Genomic DNA, 20314 nt, shown 5'->3' with positions numbered 1-20314 from the left:
AATTGAGCAATATTTTTTCCGGCATGGAGGTGGGTGCAAGATGAGGAATATCGGGCAGGTTCTGTTTAACAAAGTTCCTAATTTGAAGATAGTGAAAGAAATGTGTGGCTGGAAAGTTAAATTTGGAATGTAATTGTTCATAAGATGCAATGATGTTGTCTATATAAAGATCTCTAAGCAGTTTAATCCCAAATCTTTTCCAGATATTAAAAACTGCATATTTTTGCGAGGGTTGAAAGAGGTGGTTCTCTTGCAGAGGTGCCACAGATAAAAGATTCTCCATCTTAACATGCTTTCTACATTGGTTCCATATTCTGAATGAGTGAAGCACAATTGGGTTATTAGTATATTGTCGATAACTTGCATTTACTGGGGCACAAAGCAGGGGATATAAAGAAGTACCGCAGGATTTTACTTCTATTGCGGATCAAGCCTGTGTATGTTCATCTATTTGTGTCTAGGTTTTTATAGCTTGTATGTTTGCTGCCCAGTAATAAAACTGAAAGTTGGGTAGAGCCATGCCACCTTCTGCCTTAGGTCTTTGTAGGGTCGCTCTTTGGATACGTGGATTTTTTTAGTTTCAAAAAGGCAGCACTTTCTCCATTCTTCTAGCTATGATTCTTGAGAGTATCTTAACATCATTATTCAGAAGTGAAATTGGTCTATATGATGCACATTGTGATAAGTCCTTATTTTGTTTAGAAAAGACGTGATTAATGCTTGGCAAAAGGTTTGAGGTAGAATTTGATTGTCTCTAGCTTCTGTAAATGTTGCTAATAGGAGGGGAGCTAGCTGAGTGGAGAATTTCTCATAAAATTCTGCAGGGTAGCCATCAGGGCCTGCTGCTTTCCCACCTTGAAGTGACTTTATAGCATCTAGTAATTCTGATAGCGCCAGAGGTTTATCCAGTTCCTCCGCACTAAAAGTACCTATTTGTGGCATCTGTAATGTATCCAGAAATGCATTAGCTTGTGTGTTGTCTTCTTTAAACTCAGTAGAATATAAGGATTTATAGTAGTCTCTAAATGTGTGCATTATATTTTTATGGTCAATGATTTCATCTCTGTTCATGTTGGTGATTACTGGGATTGCATTGCAAACTTCTTGCTTGTGGATTTGTTGAGCTAAAAGCTTATTAGCTTTCTCTCCGTGTTCATAGTAATGATGCTTGGATTTATAAATTAGTTGTTCAGTTTCTTTAGTTGTTAAGAGGTTGAGTTCTGAATGCAGATCCTGCCTTTTCCTATGTAGAGCCTCGCTTGGAAGCCTGGCATGTTCTTCATCTACTCTAGTAATTTCATTTTTTAGTTCTGATACTTTCTTGGTTTCTAATTAATTCCTGTGGGAAATATATGAAATAATCTGTCCTCTTAAGAAGGCCTTTAAAGTTTCCCAGAGTATTCCTGCAGAAACCTCTGAAGATGCATTTGTCTCTAGGATTGATTTGTTTGGATATAAATTCAGTCTGCTAATATAAGGTGGTTAAGACCCCATCTGCGAGGTGAGTGTGTGGGGCATAGTGACTTTAGTTCCAAGATCAGAGGTGCATGGTCGGAAATAACAATAGCATCGTATTTGCAAGATTTAATTGTAGGCAAGAAATTATTATCTATAAAGAAATAATCAATTCTTGAGTAGCAATGATGTACTGGTGAGTAGAAAAAATATGTACTTAAGTTTGAGTTTAGAATCCTCCAGGGGTCTGATAAGTTGTAGTCAGTTACAAACTGTGTAATTGTCTTTGCAGTGTTAGATGTCATCCCCCCTGTGACAGGAGTCCATCTAAGAGTGGATTTAAAATACAATTAAAGTCCCCAGCATTTATAATTTTATGAGTGTTCACATTGGGAATGGATGAAAATACATTTTGAGGGAGTGGGGGGAGAGAAAGAGAGCAGGCTGTATCTAATCTATCCTTTTAATCCTTATAATTATAACTACCAACGTAACAATAGGCTGCATGGCAATCACCCGTGGGGAAATAGGAAATTAAGGTTAAAGCTGTCTCACTGCCAGTTAAGACTATAAAATGACATCAAAAATTCAGAATCAGTGTCTCCATGATGGGACAGTTAACTTTGTGAGCTGGAATGTTAAAGGCCTGAATCACGAATTAAAGAGAAAGAAAGTATTCTCTTACATAACAGGTTTAAACGCAGAAATAATATTTTTACAGGAGACCCACTTACTAAGCAAGGATCAGTTCCGGCTGCAAAAGGACTGGACTGGCCAAATGTTCCAGTCTAGCTTTACAAAGAAAACTAGAGGTGTGAGAATCCTCATACATAGATCAGTCTCATTTGTAGCATCAGATGTAGTATCTTTTCCTGAAGGGAAATACAGTATGTGATGGTCATGGGCAACTTATTTAACTGTAAAATGATTTTGATAAATGTTTATGCATCGAATGTCGATGATAAGGAATTCATGCAAAATGTATTTGCATATTGCAAGCATTATTAACAGCATTATGTTCTACTTGTGTGTGCTGTGGTTGATGAAGGCAAAGACAGGAGTGACTTTGCTGGTCATTGATCATTCTCAAATGCAGCATGGATTTTACCACAATGTATATTAGAGCCAGCTGCCTCCTTAAAAATATCATAACCAGTGTTACATGATTCAAGATTGTGGTGATGTTGCAGCATTGATCTGATGAGTCACAATCTATGCAGATGAATATAGATCTGAATATCCTCCAGGGTGGTATTATATTAGAGGTTCAAAGGAAATAGAGTAGTTTCAGATGCCTGCATCCAAATTCATTTTATGTAGCTGCCTTAAAAAAGCTTGAAATCCTGTGTTGCAAATGAAGTGACACAAAGAAGAAAGGGCACTTGAGATTCCTGTTTAAAATCACTTGGCAAAAGCTGGCCAGGAAGATGCTTGGCTGTATGTGAGGATGTATATTCGAGCCTCTCAGTCAGTTTTAATGGGCTGGTTAGAATTCTGAAAACACACATTTGTATCAGCTCCTTGACTAAAAGTTTAATTCAGTGTAATTTCATGAGTATTTTTTTAGAACAGTCAATTAAAATAAAGGTTCAAGAGGAAGGACGTCTTACAGTCACTTTATCAGTATAAACCCTTTCCACCCAAGTGGGAGTGCTATTTTTTCATTCCATTGGTGTTCCTGATGTGAATATGTTTATTAATGAGCATTTTCAGGTCTGTGATTACAGTACTGTGTTTCTAGGTGTCTGTCATTAGATGAAAATATAGAGAATGAGTACATACAAATAGAAATTGTCCCAAGGAAACTGAGCAGACAGGATATAGCATTTGTTTGGGTTTAACGACAAGAATTTCAGGATATATAGCATTTTTTTGTACTAAAGAAAATGATTTTGCATCAACCATATTGATGTAAAACTCCAAGAGTATTCCAGATATCTCATCTCGGGTATCAACTCATTGGCTTCAGTTTATTTTCCGGACATTTTAATCAATACGTTATAACATTAAGAAAAGCTATGGGCTGAGATTGTTTTTGCAGTTTGCTACCATTGTTCATTGATAATGCAAAATGCAAGGAAAAATAGGATCAACAAGCTCACAGAATGTCACTGAAAACAGTGCAGGTTGGGAGCAGAACATTTCATTGCAAACAGTAATGCAGGAACATCATACCGAGAGATACAATAATTGGGTTGTGATGCAGAAATGATAAAGTGGTAAAAAGAAAACAAGCAATGATCTACTAAGCAGGCAGTGAAAAAATATATTGCATTTCATCAGATGAGTTGGCCTTCACTTTGCTCTCAACTGGCAGATCAGTACATATGTGGTGCAAACGAAAAGCCGGGTTTCTTGTCTACCACAGTGTGGGAGGTGTGTGTATTAACAATTCTGAAGGAAAGCAAAGCACCTATCTACTGGCCATGATAAAACTGAAAACTATGTACTATTCTGGTCAGCATATAGAGCGCAAATTGTATATATGGAAAAAAGATGGCTAAGGAAGAATACTTCAACAAGCAAAGAAGAAAAGGGAGCATTCCAGAAATGTAAATTCAGGTTTAAAAACTGAAGGCACACAGAAGGATGACGCCTCAGCATAGCTTTCAGAAAGACTATGGTTTCGCTAGAAGCAGAGTACAGAGGGACTTTTGGGAATTTGTTTTCTAAACTGTTCAATTCAGTTTCAAAGCACAGTTTTACTCTACAGTATATATTTTGCAGCACTATCTTATTTCTAAGGATACTACTACTCTGAGTACTAAAGCCTGTGATTTAACAAAGGGAAACTTCTTTATAAACTTTGGAGTGAATTGGAATATGCCTGATTAGTCTGCCCTGGTCTTGTTGGCTTCGTTTTTAGCACAATAGAATGCATTTGCAATCTTAGTTTCTAATCATTATGGCTTATATGTGTATTTAAGGAAAAGCTTTTATACACTCTTATTTTGTTTTGTTTTGTTGGACAGCTGCTATTTGACATGGACAGGGATGTTTATCCTATGGTGGTACAGGCTGTGGTTGATGAAGGTGAAGGTAGGATCTCTTTTATTTATCATTGTATTCTGAAATGCAATATGAGTATGATCAGTTTTACAGAATCTTGGATCTTGGATCTTTAGTGATTGGGTGAATTATCTTTTCATACAGACTGCATCCACACAAACAGGTCAGTTAATACCGAACAAGATTTTATTTTACTACTTAAAGGATGTTTGGTATTTTTCAAGTCAAATTTATTTCCTCATAATCTTTTATATATTTATATATATATATATATATATATATATATATATATATATATATATATATTAATATGTCTCATGAAATTGCATTCTGAAGTAAAGCATAGAGGGCTAGATTCCTAGTAAAGGATCCAAAATAACATATTTGTAATCACTGACCTTGAAATAGTTAAAAATGATAGTCCTCATGCTTATGTTTGAAATTTGTCATTTTTAAGCTTCATGGATTGGTTCTTGAAGGGCTAAGACCACTGGTACAGAATCAAATATCAAAAATTTGATCATATTCATGATCAGCAACCTCGAAATAGCATAAAACGACACTCCACATGTCTACATTACCATTTCCCATTTTTTCGATATTTTGTGAAAAGGTTTCACGTTTCCCATTAGGGGATGAAGCCCTTTAGTCAGTTGATGTGGCATACACAACTTCAAGTCCTTCTAATCATTTTCTGCTGAAGATACCTATAAGTTTACTCATTATCATAATGGCTTAATTTCCTGCACAAAATATGGTCCAAAATGGCCTTAAACATTAAGGTTTTGAGTCTAGATGGCCAAAAACGGGGGAATCCCAAAAAAATCAGTCAAGTGGTATATCAAATGTTGTTGGTTTTCTTGTACCCTGGGTTAGGGGGCATCAGATAAAAAAAAATTAAGTGATTTCAAAGTGTTCATAAGTAATTCTTATGAACACGATATACATAAATATATATGTGGAGAGAACAGAATGTTGAAAATGATGGTAAATTCAGTTAAGGGCTTATGTGTGTACAGCCTCATTAGTAAGAGCTCACACCCTGAAGATATATGGAGTGAAAACAATCCATTTAGAGGATGTGGGAGCACTCCATGATGGATCCAACAACATAGATTCAGTTCTTTTTTAATGTTATTTTGAACATTAATGTATTATAAATGAGTTGAAGTAGGTACTGTTGAGGAAAAGGTAATATAGGTTCTTGTATTGCATGCTGTTTACAAGTTTTTGTCATGATATGCCTTATTCTTGAAATATAGCTAGAAAGATGAAAAAGGAGCAAGAGAAGTACGTAGAACCATCTTGGGAAAGAGAGTCTGTACTTTCAGCCAACTAATTATTCAGCACAAGTGTGTCAAGAAATTCTATCTGTCTGTCTGTCTGTGGAATAGTTTACTTGACTTGTAATGTAGCAGGAATTTCCAATAAAGTGGAAATGAAGAAATCACAGTAAGATGGCATGCATCATTGTTTGTGATTTCACACATGCACATAATCTTAAAAAGTTTTAGCTACAGCCCAGACTATTAAGTACATTGCATTTTCCTGCCACCTGTATTTTTAACATTGTTATATTTATAGATCACCTTGGGCATTCCCATGTACTACTGGCCACATTTGAAAAGGTAAGAAGAGATTATGTGATGCTTAACAAATGCTTAATTGCTTCTGCCACATTTGGTATGAAATATTATATTTTATTTAGGATTGCTTTATTTCATTAAGTCATATGAATGAAAGAGCAGATTTCCACATATGAAAACTATGATTTATTTATCGGTTTACTTGAGTTTAACTTAAAACCCGTTTCACCTTCACTTGCAAACATTTGTGTACTATGAGGAAGACAGTGCCCTTAAAATTGTAATCCTGTGTGCATTACATTTAACATCTGATCAAGTCACACTTGCATTGTGTGAAATCTCATTATACACAACATTCATGATCTATGCAATGTGCTCTGCCAGGTGTTTCAGTTGCTTCTGCCTTTAGGTCAAGTGAGTACTTACGGAAGGACAAGTTTGCAGGAGGTTGAGGCAGGCTCAAGTGAATTGAAGACAATAATGTTAAAATGTTCTTAGTCAGTAAGGGGCAGCACCACCAGCGTGTTTTTTTTAAAATAATAATCTATATTGTACAGTCTGGCTGCTGTTGCCCAAGTACTCAGTAGGAAGAATATGCAAGCCACTTGCAGAAGATAACATAGCCATTATCTAAATGCTGCATGATGGCAATGTGGTTCTACATCCCCCATGCAGAAATTTGCTCAAAGAAATAATTATCTAGTTGTCTTCATTGTGCCCACATGTTCTTCTCCAATCCTGGGCCATATGTGTAGTACTCCAGTAATTGAGTCAGATACAAGGAGTAGAAAGAAGTTCTTGCATATTGCTAGCCATCACAACAGTTTGATTAGTGTTTCTGTTTCTTGCTGAATGCCATATTTACGACATTAAATCTCAGTCATAATGGAGATTCAAGACTGCAGTGACTACATAAATAAAGAATTACCAGTATATGCAATAAGACCTCATTTTGTGTATGTACGTCTCATTGCTACCACCTGCCAGAAGGCCTAGTCTTGATCCTGGGATGAGCATTGTGTCTCAATTGACATTTACATCTAGGGAAGGTGTAGTGGCCTGTCCTTAGTTGGGCCTGTCCCTAGAAAACTTACATACCACTTTTTAAATTTTTATCACAGTTGTCTTAAAAACGGCACACAATTATATATTGTCAAAAACTCCACAAAGAGCCATAGTAAGGTTTGGGGCAGCCACCCGTGTATTTGGTTTCCTGGCTGCACATTGTCGTAAATGATAGCACTGTTGTGCACAAAACCGAGTCCAAAACAGAACTGAGGAAATAGGGAAAAGGTAGAGGCTTTTAAAAGGGAAGACAGGAAGTGAGGTCAAAGGGGTCAGACTTATAAGGGTCTTCAACCATAGGCTTGAGCTCGGATGTGACATCACAGGGGCCGGAGCCGGCAAGGTCTTCTTCCACTGGCTTGGACCCAGAAGTGACATCAAGAGGGCCAGGTGGAATCTCCCTTGAATGGTCTGCAGAAAAGGGAGAAAAAGAGTGCACTCTGCCACATCCTGGTCTGATTCGGAATTGCCCTTACTCAAGCCCTTTAGCTGCCTCTCATGCGCACATGTGTGACAATATACTGTGAATCATGCTACTTGACACATCTTGTGCATGTACAGACAAATCCTGTTGTTATAAATGGTGACTATCATTGAACCATGTTGTGGGAGATTACTGGCTTATGTTAGTGTTGGCTTTGTGTTTACAGCACATGGATGGAAGCTACTGTGTGAAGCCACTGAAACAAAAGCAAGTGGTGAGTTTGTAATGCTCAAAGATTTGAACCACCTGATTTCTAATTTAATGTAGCTTTGTGTCTTTTCAAATATTTTCAAAACTACCTTCTTTATACACATTCAGTATGTAACAAAAATAAAAAAGGCTAAGTTACAAAAACTAATGATACATTCATAATCTACAGCCCTCAAAACCCTCAATAATGGTGTAGAAAGACATCAATTGAACTAAGAAAGAATTAGATAACTATTATTACAGGGTTGAATTTAACAACAGGGCAGATAACATCAAAGACTGCAATTAACAAAATACACAATTATACAATAATTAATAAATATAACAATATTATTTAAATACAGTAAATGCAAAATTATCTCAAAAACAGAATTAGTTACAAGATATACAGTACATTACAATATTAGAAAAAAAATAAAAAACAGAAAAAAACACGAGCTAAGAAAAGAACCCTGGCCGATCCAGTCCAAAAGACAACTGTATAATTTTCTTCAAGTTATTAAATCACACTTCCCGTTGTTGACTGTAGATGGTTCAACATTTGAATCCAGTCTGAACGGCAAGCAAAACTATATATTACTAATGCTGAAAATACCAGGCTATTCCCTAAAGAATTAGATACTACATATACAGACCTAGACCAAGACCAAGTAGAACTTTTGATCTTTGCTGCTGGCATCCCATGATATTGAAGAATTTTAATACCTACCAGCAGTGAGTGACTAAGATGGTGGTTCCTGTTATTAACCTGACATACGCTACATTGAAGTGGTGTAATAAATAAAGAGGAGCAGAGGTGGATATCTTATGGAAATTCCTTTGTACTTGTTATAATTGAGCCCAGGTCTCAGGGATCTCCTGCTGGCTCAGAAGGCATGGAACATTTACAGAGATTATTTTCTTTTTGCTTTCTAGTCTTTTAAATTATAATAAATCATTGTTTCCAAATTTTGCTTACCTTTTATATTCTTTTTATACCTCAGTTATATCTCTTTAACAGCTTTGTCAATACTAAATACTAAAAGGTATTTTCTTAACTGTGTTATCTACTGCTGAGTGTACAGTCGTGTGGAAGCAGAAGTGTTCATTGTCATGTCTGATATGTTTTTCCTCATTTCTAGGTTGATGGAGTCAGCTACCTTCTTCAGGAGATATATGGAATTGAGAACAAGTATAACACACAAGAATCAAAGGTGAAAGAAAGCCATATTGCACTGATGTAAAAGAAAACATTTTTGAAATCCAACAAATTTTACATACTTAGTTTATTATTTGGCCTGATAAAATTAATACGTTTTTGTTGGGAACAATTTGAAAAAAGCTGAAAATGTCAGCATAAGGTCTTTTCATATTCTAATATTAAAATGTTTTCAATTCTATGTAGGGATTCCATTTCTCCTGTTAGAAAAATAATGGATGTATGCTTGCTATAACAAAAAACTGCATCAGTCCATTTTCTAAGATGCCTGTCCTTTTCTGGAATATGGAGGGCCAGTGCCTATTCCAGCAGCATCAGGCACAAGGCTGGAACCAGCCCTGAATAGGTGCCAGTTCATTGCAGGGCCTACTTTGCATAAAAAGATTTATAATAAAATCCTGAATTATTTCAAATACACAAGGCTGGCATTAATGCCAATCAACCTTATTTGGCTCAGTGGGGCCCTGCACCTCTGCATGATACACAGTCAGCATCATCCTACAATATTCTTGGTTTAAATAAAAGAGAATTTCCAAATTTGTTTTTTATATACATACTATATTTTTGTCAATACCAGTCACAAAGGTGTGTTTTTTTGGTGGAAGGACCTGTTCCAAATTAACATTGATTAAATATAATGTGAGGTGAAGCATGCTCCAAGATTTACTAAACAGCTATCGAATATTATCAATTGAATGTGAGAAAACAAAAGACTTCAACAAAGGTTGAAAAGAGCTTGTAGAACAAAAAACAATAATGATTTTTCTAGGTATAGTTTCACTTTAAAATACTTTATGTGAAAATATAAGAAAAATAAATGACATTTTTTGTTTTTATAACCGAATAATAGCATATATTACTGATAAATAGTTTAAACTAATTAAATCCCACAGGCCCCATCATAATAGTCCAGACTGGACACTGCATTTGCTAAGGCTGGCCCTGAATTGAGATAGACTATATGGAGTGGATTGAGAAAGTCTACAGACCTCTTCACTTTCTACACACTTTGTGTTGAGGATTTAATTTTAAATCGATAATTTTGCCTTTTTTGTCCATCAATCTACACTCAGTAACCCATAATGACAAAGTGAAAACAGGTTTTCAAAAAGGTTTACAGATTAATTAAAAATCAAAGATTGAAATATCTCATATATTCATATAAATATTCGGACCAATTGCTGTGGCACTCCAAATTGCACTCTGTTACCTCCTGTTTTCTATAATTCTCCTTGAGATGTGTCCAGAACTTGACTGGAGTTCACTTGTGACACACTGAATTGACTGGACAGCATTTAGACAGGCACATGTGTATCTGTGCTTATAAGGTCCACAACACATACTGCATATCAGGACAAAAAACACACCATGATGTCCAAAGGAACTCTCTGTACACCTCTGTGATCAAACTGTTGAGGTATGCAACATAACTACAGCTTGAAGTTAATTTGTCATTTTTCACCCATCAAAATTAAGGAGTTGTCTTAAGTGAGTACAGCTTTTTGATTGGTGAGTCATAAAATTTGCATAAAACTTCAGCTATCAAGTGGTACATAGGTAGACACCGTGCATCAGATGAAGGCTCCTGACAATGAATTCTATGGCTTCTTGAATTAATGCGGCCACTTCATGCAGTGATTTGGGAGAATTTTTTCCTGCACACTTGTCCATCATAGTCACAACTCTGAGCAGGTACTTTGCTTGCCTTGGGAGTCCTGTAGCTCACAGGCACATGCAAAGTTACAAATGCTTTACCACCCACAGAGCATTTCAATCACATTAGAAAAGAAAAGCAACCTTCTATGTGTATTGTAGTAATTTGAAGATACTAATTTCCTTTGATCCCTTTTGACATTTTCTGCTTATACAGTTTTGTATGTGTAGTTATGGTACATATAAATTGTTATAAGATAAAAGAATACTTGTCTGTTATATTGTCACTTAGCAAGTGTTTGTCTAAATGCTGGTATTCCTACGCTTTTTGCAGGTAAAGAAGTAGTCAGTATTTGAAGCCGTAATGTGAATAATATTGATTGTAAGATTCAAAAGCTACTTACCATTTCATAATAAAATATGAATCATTCAGCAAGATTTGTGGTTAACTATAGATTTGCTTATTTAGCAGAACTATGTTTGAATCAGAGAAGATTATTAAGAACCAGAGGTATTTAAGTCTGTATTAAAATGATAATAATAATTCATTATATAGCGCTTGAGTGTTTTGAGTATTATTAAAATGATTAATATTTCTGTGTTATGTTTTCTCAACTCAGGTGGCAGATGATGAGATAAGTGATAACAGCGCAGAGTGTGTTGTGTGCCTGTCAGACGTGCGTGATACCCTCATTCTTCCTTGCCGGCATCTCTGTTTGTGCAATGCGTGTGCTGATACTCTTCGCTACCAGGCTAACTGCTGCCCAATCTGCAGACTGCGTAAGACAATGCTTTTTTACATAGAATGCCTGCTGAATCTTTGCATTTTAAACGTGGCTCAAAACTGGCCCTGTTATATTTTCACTAAGAGGTAAGCATTTTAAGTAGGTACATTTGCAGGTCAGTCACTTATGGCATTTTGTTCTTCTGTTCCATTTCTACTAGCCATTTATTGCAATGCATTGTGAAAGGTTAACCTAGATTACACTGATGTCTGAGCATTAGACAAACTGATAGTTTTGCATTCCTAGTAGGATAGATTATTAAACTGTATTGTGTTTGACTTTTCTAATAACCTGATGCCCTCTTTGTGAATCACTCCGCAGACCTTCACCCTGCATTGTAGATGGGAATGTACAAATGCTTTATGTAGCATTAGCAGGCACACTCTACACTTATACTTAAGACTGTGAGATGTGACATCCAATGATATCAGTGTCATTTTAATTGTCTAAATCATGTTTTTGCTTTATGAACAATTATACATCCCATAGGACTTTAACTGATACCAAGTACTTCACTGCTTTCAAATCCTTTTTGTCTTACTAGATCATCCAGTGGTTCTTTCTATTTTCATTTGTGTTAATTAAGCTGCTGCATCCTGATTACCTTGCCAAATGTCATGTGGTTTTAGTATCTATTTGTCACTGCTGTTTTACAATTATCCACTACACTGTCGTCATTCACAGTTCTTTATCGGTCATCCTGAAGCCCTACTTCTCGCTTCAGTGCTCCGTCTTTTATGTTGATTGGTTTTTGGAGTCACAAATATAATAACAATTATGCAGGTGTGACAAGTGAAACTGCTGTTTGTGAGAGGAGGACTTATGACCTGGTCTGAAACAATGGATGAGAAGGCCTTGACAGTGGCATTGACTATTATGTCAAGGTCTGCAGGCACCAACACTAATTTCTTACTTCTATATCAAAGTAGAGAGGATGATTTATGGAGAAAGCCAGTGAGAAAATGACAATGTGGAATTACTGTCACCAGTAATGGGAAAATAAAGATGAGTGGCAACTCATTACTGAGTTTTTGATGACAGCTTCACGTTTAAGGAGATGCAGTCATCACCATTGTACACTGTACTTGGTCTCACCATTTGCAGTCCTGAAAGTCATTTCTGACTTCATTTCAATATGTCAGTGGGCTACACTGATTTGATGATGACATCAACTGATGTTTTGCCTCGCTGAGCAAGTTGTTTTAAGTTCAGCCTATTGTATTATTAATCAACTATGAATTTTGCTGCCATAAAAATCTGCTGTATCAAGATCTGGGTGAAAAGGCTTCATTCAACCCTTATTCACTGTATTCTTTTTGATGCTTCTTTTCAAGCATTCCGAGCCTTGCTGCAGATCCGGGCGATGAGAAAGAAGTCAAGCCCCTTGTCACCAACTGGATTCAACCCTATCATTGCATCTCAGACCTCAGACTCCGAGGAGCACTCGGTAAGACAGTGCAGATAAGCAATATGCATCAATCCCTTAACATATTTCCATTTTTTTAACACTGTCAGATGAAATAATGGTTTGGTGCAGTTGTTTCAATATTCTTTCATCTCATTAAGAACTGTTGGCTCTGATATGCCATTTGTGGTCACACAGGAGCCGACAGTAATGGCCATTCTCTGCACTTGAGGGAGGCATTGCAGTGTTACACTATAAACTAGTTTATCATATAGTACTAGTTCAGTAACTTTATGAAGCATCTTTAAAGGTGTGAAATGACAGAGCAATTATTAGTTTGCAGGTCATGATGAGCCAAACAATAAGTAAAGGAAAATATTGTATGTGTATAGATTTTTGTTAGTTGGAAAAGATGTTTTGCTATATACTACAGCAACTCCGATAACCACTCTGTGCAACTGTGGTGAGCAGAACAGCATCTCAGAAAGCACATTTCATCGAACCTGGGGGTTCAACAGCAAAAGACCACTTTGGGTTCCATTCCTTACAGCCAAGAACAGAATGCTGAGCCTGCAGTGGGTACATGACTCACCAAAACTGGACAGCTGAAGACTGGAAAAATATAGGCTGATCTGATGAATCTCAGTTTCTTCTGAGACACACAGATGGCAGAATCAGAATTTAGCACCTACGACATGAATCAATGGACACAACCTACCTTGTGTTAATAGTCATGGCTGGTGTCGGTGGTGTAGTAATGGTGTGGCAAATGTTTTCTTGGCACACTTTAGGCCTGTCAATCATTCATTTAGACCAATCAATCATTGCTTTACTGTCATGGCCTATTTGAGTATTGTTGCTGAACAGTGCGGCCACAATTTAGCCATCTTTTAATGGCTATTTCTAGCATGGTAATGCACTGTGGCAAAAATCATCTCCAACTGGTTTTATGAACATGACAACGATTTCAATGTTCTTCCAAGTCATTGGACTTGTATCCTACAGAACACCTGTGGGATGTGGTACAAGAGGAGATTCACAGCATGAATGTGCAGCTGACAAATGTGCAGAAAAACGTTGTCTTTTCTAATTTTGGTTCTGTACATTACCACAATGAATTTTAAATGAAACAACTCAGATGCAGTTGAAGTGTTGAATTACCTGGTATTACTTTGCAAGTTTCTTTCTCTGTTAAATGTACAGAAAGCTGCTTATCATATCTTCTAACTATTGCAGCTGTAAATTTTATATCAATGGGAGCTGTAGTAGGTGATATATCTGATTGATTGTGAAGTTTTTCAGTGTGGAAGAAACAAGTATAATAAGAGGAAGAAGAAGCCAAGGATGCCAGTGCAAGTTTAAATGAAACACATGACTTGAAGATAAAAAGCAGATGTTGGTCATTTGAAAGTGAAGCTGAATAGATTCTTTCTAACTGCCAGATCTAATATGAGGCTTTTTGTCTTTATTTTCTTTTAAGTAAAATTTGTTAAAGGAAGAAGTGCATGTTGGTTGATGCCCAGTTCTTCACATTGATTACACATGAAAGTAGGTGTCATTTTAGTAACACTGGCTAATTTAAAAAGACTGACAGATTTCTCCCTATATTTGGTAAGTATATTAGAAGCAGAAAAATATAGTGAGCAGTATTCTCAAGCATCCAGTGTTTCATGAAAGGCCAAGTCTATAAGGTATCCATGACATGCACACCTGAGATGAAGGTTTTGTTCATGTGCACCACTAATGCATGCTTGTGCCTCTCATTTTGTCTTTCAGACATCTGAGCACATTCCTCCAGGTTTTGAAGCAGTGTCTCTGCTAGAGGCTCTCAACGGCCCACTAACACCTTCTCCTTCAGCTCCTCCTCTGCACAGCCTCACTGACGGCCACATCTCTGGGATGCTACCGTCCTATGCAAGTGATGGTCATGGCTTGCCAACGAGAGGTCTTTCTCCACTGAACTGCAGTAGTGACAGCAGTCAGGCTTTCAAACTGAAGAAAGACTTTTCTGAGTAGGTCTCCACTGCCTGCCTTTCATATTTATAGTACTTGACCCAGGACCTTAGGTCACTTCCTCTCCTCACACTTCTGTTGCTAAAGTCTGGTCTCAATTAATGATATATGTGTCACTTGTTGAAATTTAAACATTAGAAATACAAAAGATGAGCCTAAGCAAATAAGTGTTAGTAGCACAAAAGGAAAGTGAATCGTCCATTAAAATGTAGGCAGTTCAATGTTAAGGGCACTGTCTAGCTGAGCTGCTGCTATGCCCTGATGCTCAAGTTCCTTACTGAATATTTGGAAAGAATCGTAGGTTGTGTAATTGCAGCTTAGCTATTGCAGTTGCAGCATAGCTGAAACATGCACCTAAAAGCATTCACAGAGCTAATCTTGTCAATTACATTTTTGTTTTTTCCCTGTAACTGTAAGTTCAGTTCATTCGGAATGCCAGTTAGGTCAGTGAGAAATGCTATATCCATCAGCTACATTTTGTCATCTAGCTGTGCACATTCAGCATGTTTAGACTTCTGGAGAAAGTCTTTGACTTCAGCAATAGCTTATGAAATCCCTCCAGATGTTTGCCTCTGCTCAGTCATCACACATCTGTATGCAGTTTCCTTGCCTGTCTATTCTACATCAGTCACCTTCCTGTGTGCTTGGAATAGCTGCCTTTTTAAACTTCTTGTCCGCATGGAGTTTGCAGTTGTCTTTGCAACAACCATCACACCCTTCAGGTTCAAAACCTTGCTGCACAATGCTTGTTGATGGAGGATGCAAAGCTCATGGATTTTGCTCCAGGAAAGAATTGTGTCCTTTGCATAAGGCAACCAAATCATTATTACGACCTGCCATAGCAGGGCCCCCATCAGTAATGGCGACAATTTAACAAATATGAAGGAGAAACTTGTCATTGAGTTAAACGAAAGCTTGAAAGTGCCTTCTTCACATGTATGCCCTTTCACTGGCAAAATAGCAAGCATCTCTTTGGCGTTCATGTCCATTCATATGTAAATACAAAAAGGGACCACAACAGCCATATCAGCTAAATCCTCAAACTGAAGGAAGAAATGCTCACACCTCTCAATCTCCATTCTTAGTTGATCTCAAGTTGTCCGCTATTTCCTCACATCGCCATGTCATTGTATTTCTGGATAAATGCCTGATAGCATGTTCTTGATTCCCCACAATTTCAGTTTTATTCTTAAAAATCTCCTAACGTTGAGTGTGCAGGCTGCAGAAGTGCTCCCTTCACTATCACTCCATCTTTAAATGGCTTTTTTTGTTCTGCAAGAATGTGACCTGTGTGGTTTGATGCTATGCTTTCCCTTGGGTGGTATGCCTTGTAAAACTGGACTGTTGTGCTGTTAAATTAGTTTGACATTATCTGACCTTTCAGCAGGAAAATCTCTTTTGATGGGTTTTGTTCATCATTTTGAAATGTAGTTCTAGGTTGCCCTTCTTTGCTAGGACATCACTAGTTTGACATTTTAGGCACACACATTTAAAGTTGGACATAACAAAGAAATAGCCCTCCTCCCATTCCATATGAAAATTATATATAGCCATTATTTTTGTAGTGTGAAGCACAACTACAACTTCTCAATTGCTCAATACTTTGTACAAATATAGAGCTTCAAAGTATTTTTTCACATTTACCCTACATGTGTCCATACCTCATCTGTACCCGCAATGCACAGGGGATGGTAAACTTCCTGAGAGATGGAGGAAAATATTTTGCTGAATTAGTTAATTTTTTTTTCTTTATTCTTACATTAATGTTATAGGAATTCCTATATGTTGGGCTTGTTCATTTATTATATGTATTCTGCTAGTGCATATTTTGCATTGCTTTTACTGTATGTTATGTTAAAATGATCAGTTGTAAATCCAACTAGGATATAAAAAGGGCACAATATATGAACATAGTGCTTTCCTATTAATGAAGTTGAAAAATACAGACTTACTTAACAAGCAGACTCTTCTAGGTCACTGTGTCAGCTCAAAGAAAGTATGAGAATGCAAGTGCTAGACACACACGCACACACACACTGCTGTCCACCTAAAGTGCAGACCATTGCTGAGCCCAAGAGATAAAAAGGGATAAGTGGCAGGTGCAAGGAGAAGAGTGCTAAGATCATCCCTATCCTGCCGCATATGATCTGCTGCTGCATGGACTTTGCTAGATCCTGACTTTGAGGAAGCACATTTAAACCGAGGTGAAATGATAATATAACAAACAATTGAACAACTGCCATACAGGCTAAGCGAGCCAGTGAAAATACTTTTCTATTGCAATGCAAACTGTGAGTGCTTTCATAACATCCAGGCACCAGCTCTTGCAGGCCATATAAAAAGCTATTTTCCACTCAACGCCTTGTTCCTGTTTGGCATTTTATTAATTCTGCCTTTTTATATGCCTAAATAAAGGTGGTTTGATTATTACAGCATTGAATATTATGTCATCTCTTGTGTGATTGCACAGTTACAAGTAAAAAAGTCTCTAAGAGTGTAGTTCAAATAGAATATTTTAGGGCATTTTCTTCAGCGCAATATAAGAAGTGCATTATGTACTTGGGAGTAATACATTTACAATGAAGCAGTGGCGGACCGTCAGGGCCTGCAAGGCCTTCTCTGCTTGCCTAAAAAAATATCTGAATCACAAACTGATGTTAATTATATTTTGTCCATGAATACTTATTAAATAATTCCAAATAGTCTGTCCGCTTCCATTCATAGCTTTTCCGATGGTTGTGCTGCTTCCAGACATGTATTTTCGTATTAAAGCATTTAACCAATCACATTTCAGCCATAATTTGTTGCCAGGCAGGGTCAAAGTCAATGAAGTCTGCCCGGAAGCCTTCACAATCCGTTCTGCAGGCCCTCTAACACAAAATAAATGTCGATTAAAATGTTGCTTCAACCAATCAGATTTTGAGTTGGTGCCACTAGGGCCCTCTAGCAGGCGTACGGCAATATCACCGTATTCAGACCTGTTGATTGGATAGGATGGTGTAATAGAAAAATCTGAAAAAAAAAAAAAAACCTGGGCAGGTTCGACTTTCAGCATTAGCTTCGATGGCGATAGAAAGGGACTTCGTGATGGAACTGAAGCGCACGGATAATCTGTATGACAGAGTAATTGATCTGTTTTTGAGAAAAGAGAGGAGGATGGATTTTGTTTACAAATAATCCGAATTTTTGGTGAGTAAAATGTTGCGATTTTCCTAAATAATATTGCAAGTTTATGAGTTATTATTGATGTTTTTTATGTGTGTCGCGGCTGTAGCTGCAGTAGAAAGGAACTTGTTCACCCCTAGTTTGTCTGTTCAATAAAGGCATTTATTGTGGCTACAGGAGTTATCTATCTGCGATGCAACGGCTCTTTATACTGTATTTCTGCATATTAAGATGGTTTTTATAACCATAAATTAGTTTTTGAGGGGCGTGTTGATTCAGACGGAGCGCTACTGAAGGCCTAGGTGTGAAATGCATGGTCCGCCACTGCAATGAAGTGTATCCTTGGAGCGGCTCATGTATGCATTACTTGGCATCAAAAGCTAGTAAAAGATAACCTATGGCAAATCTATGTTGTAGGCTCAGAGCAATGGCTACTTATTGAAAAAGAATGTATTGATTGATTTATTATTTCTATTGTGGGGGTTGACTTCCTCACCATGACAGAACACAGGGTTATGTATTTTATACATTTGGCTACTGTATGGCAGGGGAGAGTGGAGAATTCTTTCTCAGTGGTCATCAGCGGTCTACATGACTAGCAATTCCGATCGCAGTTGACTGGTTGGGCACAACTGCTGTATAGAAAATAGGTCAAGACTAAGTAATAGGACATCCTCATAGGGCAAGTCATTGACCTAATGTTGGTAGGCCTTTCCCTAAAGAAGTCTAAAAATCTCCAACAGTTAGCAACAGGGGAAGCAGAAAAACCTTCTGATGCAGGATTCATAAAACTGTTAAATTTAGCAATAAAAAATTCAGAATTGTGATATCCTGCAGTCCTAGATTTTTATTCTTAACCCTTTCATCATAACACCTTAAAATATTCTTCATATAATGATAATGAACCCTCACTTTTGCAGCCTTTGAGGTTTGTTGAGCCTTTTGGCAATCTCTTTTAAGATTATGGATGTCCTCGATAATCCAAGGGAATTTCTTTGGAACCGACTTGGACTTAATTTTAAAAGGAGCAATGACTTCTAATTCCAACTGATATACATTATTGAACTTACGTAACAGATCATTTCTGCAAGAAAACCTGCCCCAATTTCTTATGACTCCTTAAAAAAACCTTTAAAGCAGTGTGTGAGGGATAATGCTATTAGAGCAGCAAGTATGCTTTAAATAAACAGGATTAACTGGAAAAACAACACCAAACTTGTATAGTTATGGTTCGAAACAACAAAATCCTTTTACCCTAAATTCCTGAGATAAAGTCACAATTATGAAGTCAGCATAATAGCATTTGAAATTACTCTCATATCATAATAACTGTTTTTATTAGAATTGTTCAGGCCTTAATCAATATATTGAACAGTATGCTTCATTTATGTTTGTTCAGGTCTGTATCCCAGAATTCCTCTGTTCTGCCTGAAGAGGACGATGAAAAGTCAAGCAGTGAGTCAGACATGAGAGCATGTCACAGGAAACCTACTGATGACCAAGTGGAGGTGAGAAAGTGCAGAAACTACATTTTCATGGACAAGTTGCACATACACCACTGGTCAAAAGTTTTCCAGTTTTTATTAAAATTGAAGTAATTCAAGTCCAGTAAATAACCTGAAATGGTACAAAGGTAAACTGCCAGAGGTAAAAAAAAACATTTTGGTTACCAAAAACCAAAAAATGTAATGTTCACTTATACACAAAAGTGTCTTTCAAGTAATGGGGTAACAATTTACAGCTTTTCTGCAGCATTGGAAGGTAAATAAGCCCTGAAAGTTGATGCAAACAGTTCCTACAAGTGTTCCAACTTTTTTTGACTACTTACAGACCCCAGTCTGTATAAAAGCAGTGTTGGAGCAAACTGTGTTGCTACACCCTCTGAAGCATCATTTGGACAGTATTACACTGTATATTGCTATCATCATAGTGAGAAAAAATGCAATTAACAAAGCAAGACAGAAAGACCATTAGAATCCTTAAAAGCAAAGGTCTTTCCTTTAAAAAAATTGGAAAGAGAGCAAAAGATATCAGTTAGGAAATGGTTTCATACACCATGAAAAGGAATATGGGATTTGGAGAAAAGTCAGACAGGAGCAGGTCTGGCAGACCCAAGCCAAGTCAGATAAGTCTCTGAGAGTCAACAGCTTGCATAGTAGCTGCAGGTCAAAAGCTTCAAGCAGCTCTTCAGTAGCCATATTCCCATTTATCGATTTGTTCTACAGTATATTTTAATTTTAGCATACATTGAGACTGGTGTTGGTTTCTGGCCCAAGCATATAATTT

General features: G+C 37.0%; 2 protein-coding genes across 8 annotated transcripts in view; both read left to right on the top strand.

The window, feature by feature from the left end:
- The window catches only part of mfsd11 (major facilitator superfamily domain containing 11), a 200509-nt gene that overhangs the window by 153438 nt on the left and 26757 nt on the right, over positions 1 to 20314 (top strand). The window lies entirely within an intron of this gene.
- The window catches only part of rnf157 (ring finger protein 157), a 72682-nt gene that overhangs the window by 32133 nt on the left and 20235 nt on the right, over positions 1 to 20314 (top strand). For all 7 annotated transcript variants that reach the window (XM_051936500.1, XM_028818828.2, XM_051936503.1 and 4 more), the window contains exons 6-13: positions 4428 to 4494; positions 6049 to 6092; positions 7766 to 7813; positions 8931 to 9002; positions 11281 to 11440; positions 12780 to 12892; positions 14627 to 14862; positions 19428 to 19536. In XM_051936500.1, coding sequence (XP_051792460.1) covers positions 4428 to 4494; positions 6049 to 6092; positions 7766 to 7813; positions 8931 to 9002; positions 11281 to 11440; positions 12780 to 12892; positions 14627 to 14862; positions 19428 to 19536 — 849 coding nt within the window. The remainder of the gene's footprint in view (positions 1 to 4427; positions 4495 to 6048; positions 6093 to 7765; positions 7814 to 8930; positions 9003 to 11280; positions 11441 to 12779; positions 12893 to 14626; positions 14863 to 19427; positions 19537 to 20314) is intronic.

This window comes from Erpetoichthys calabaricus, chromosome 14 (genome assembly GCF_900747795.2).
Source record: "Erpetoichthys calabaricus chromosome 14, fErpCal1.3, whole genome shotgun sequence".
NCBI classification, from domain to species: domain Eukaryota; kingdom Metazoa; phylum Chordata; class Cladistia; order Polypteriformes; family Polypteridae; genus Erpetoichthys; species Erpetoichthys calabaricus.
Note: the sequence above shows the minus strand (reverse complement) of the source record. Positions and strands in the feature narration are given on the sequence as shown.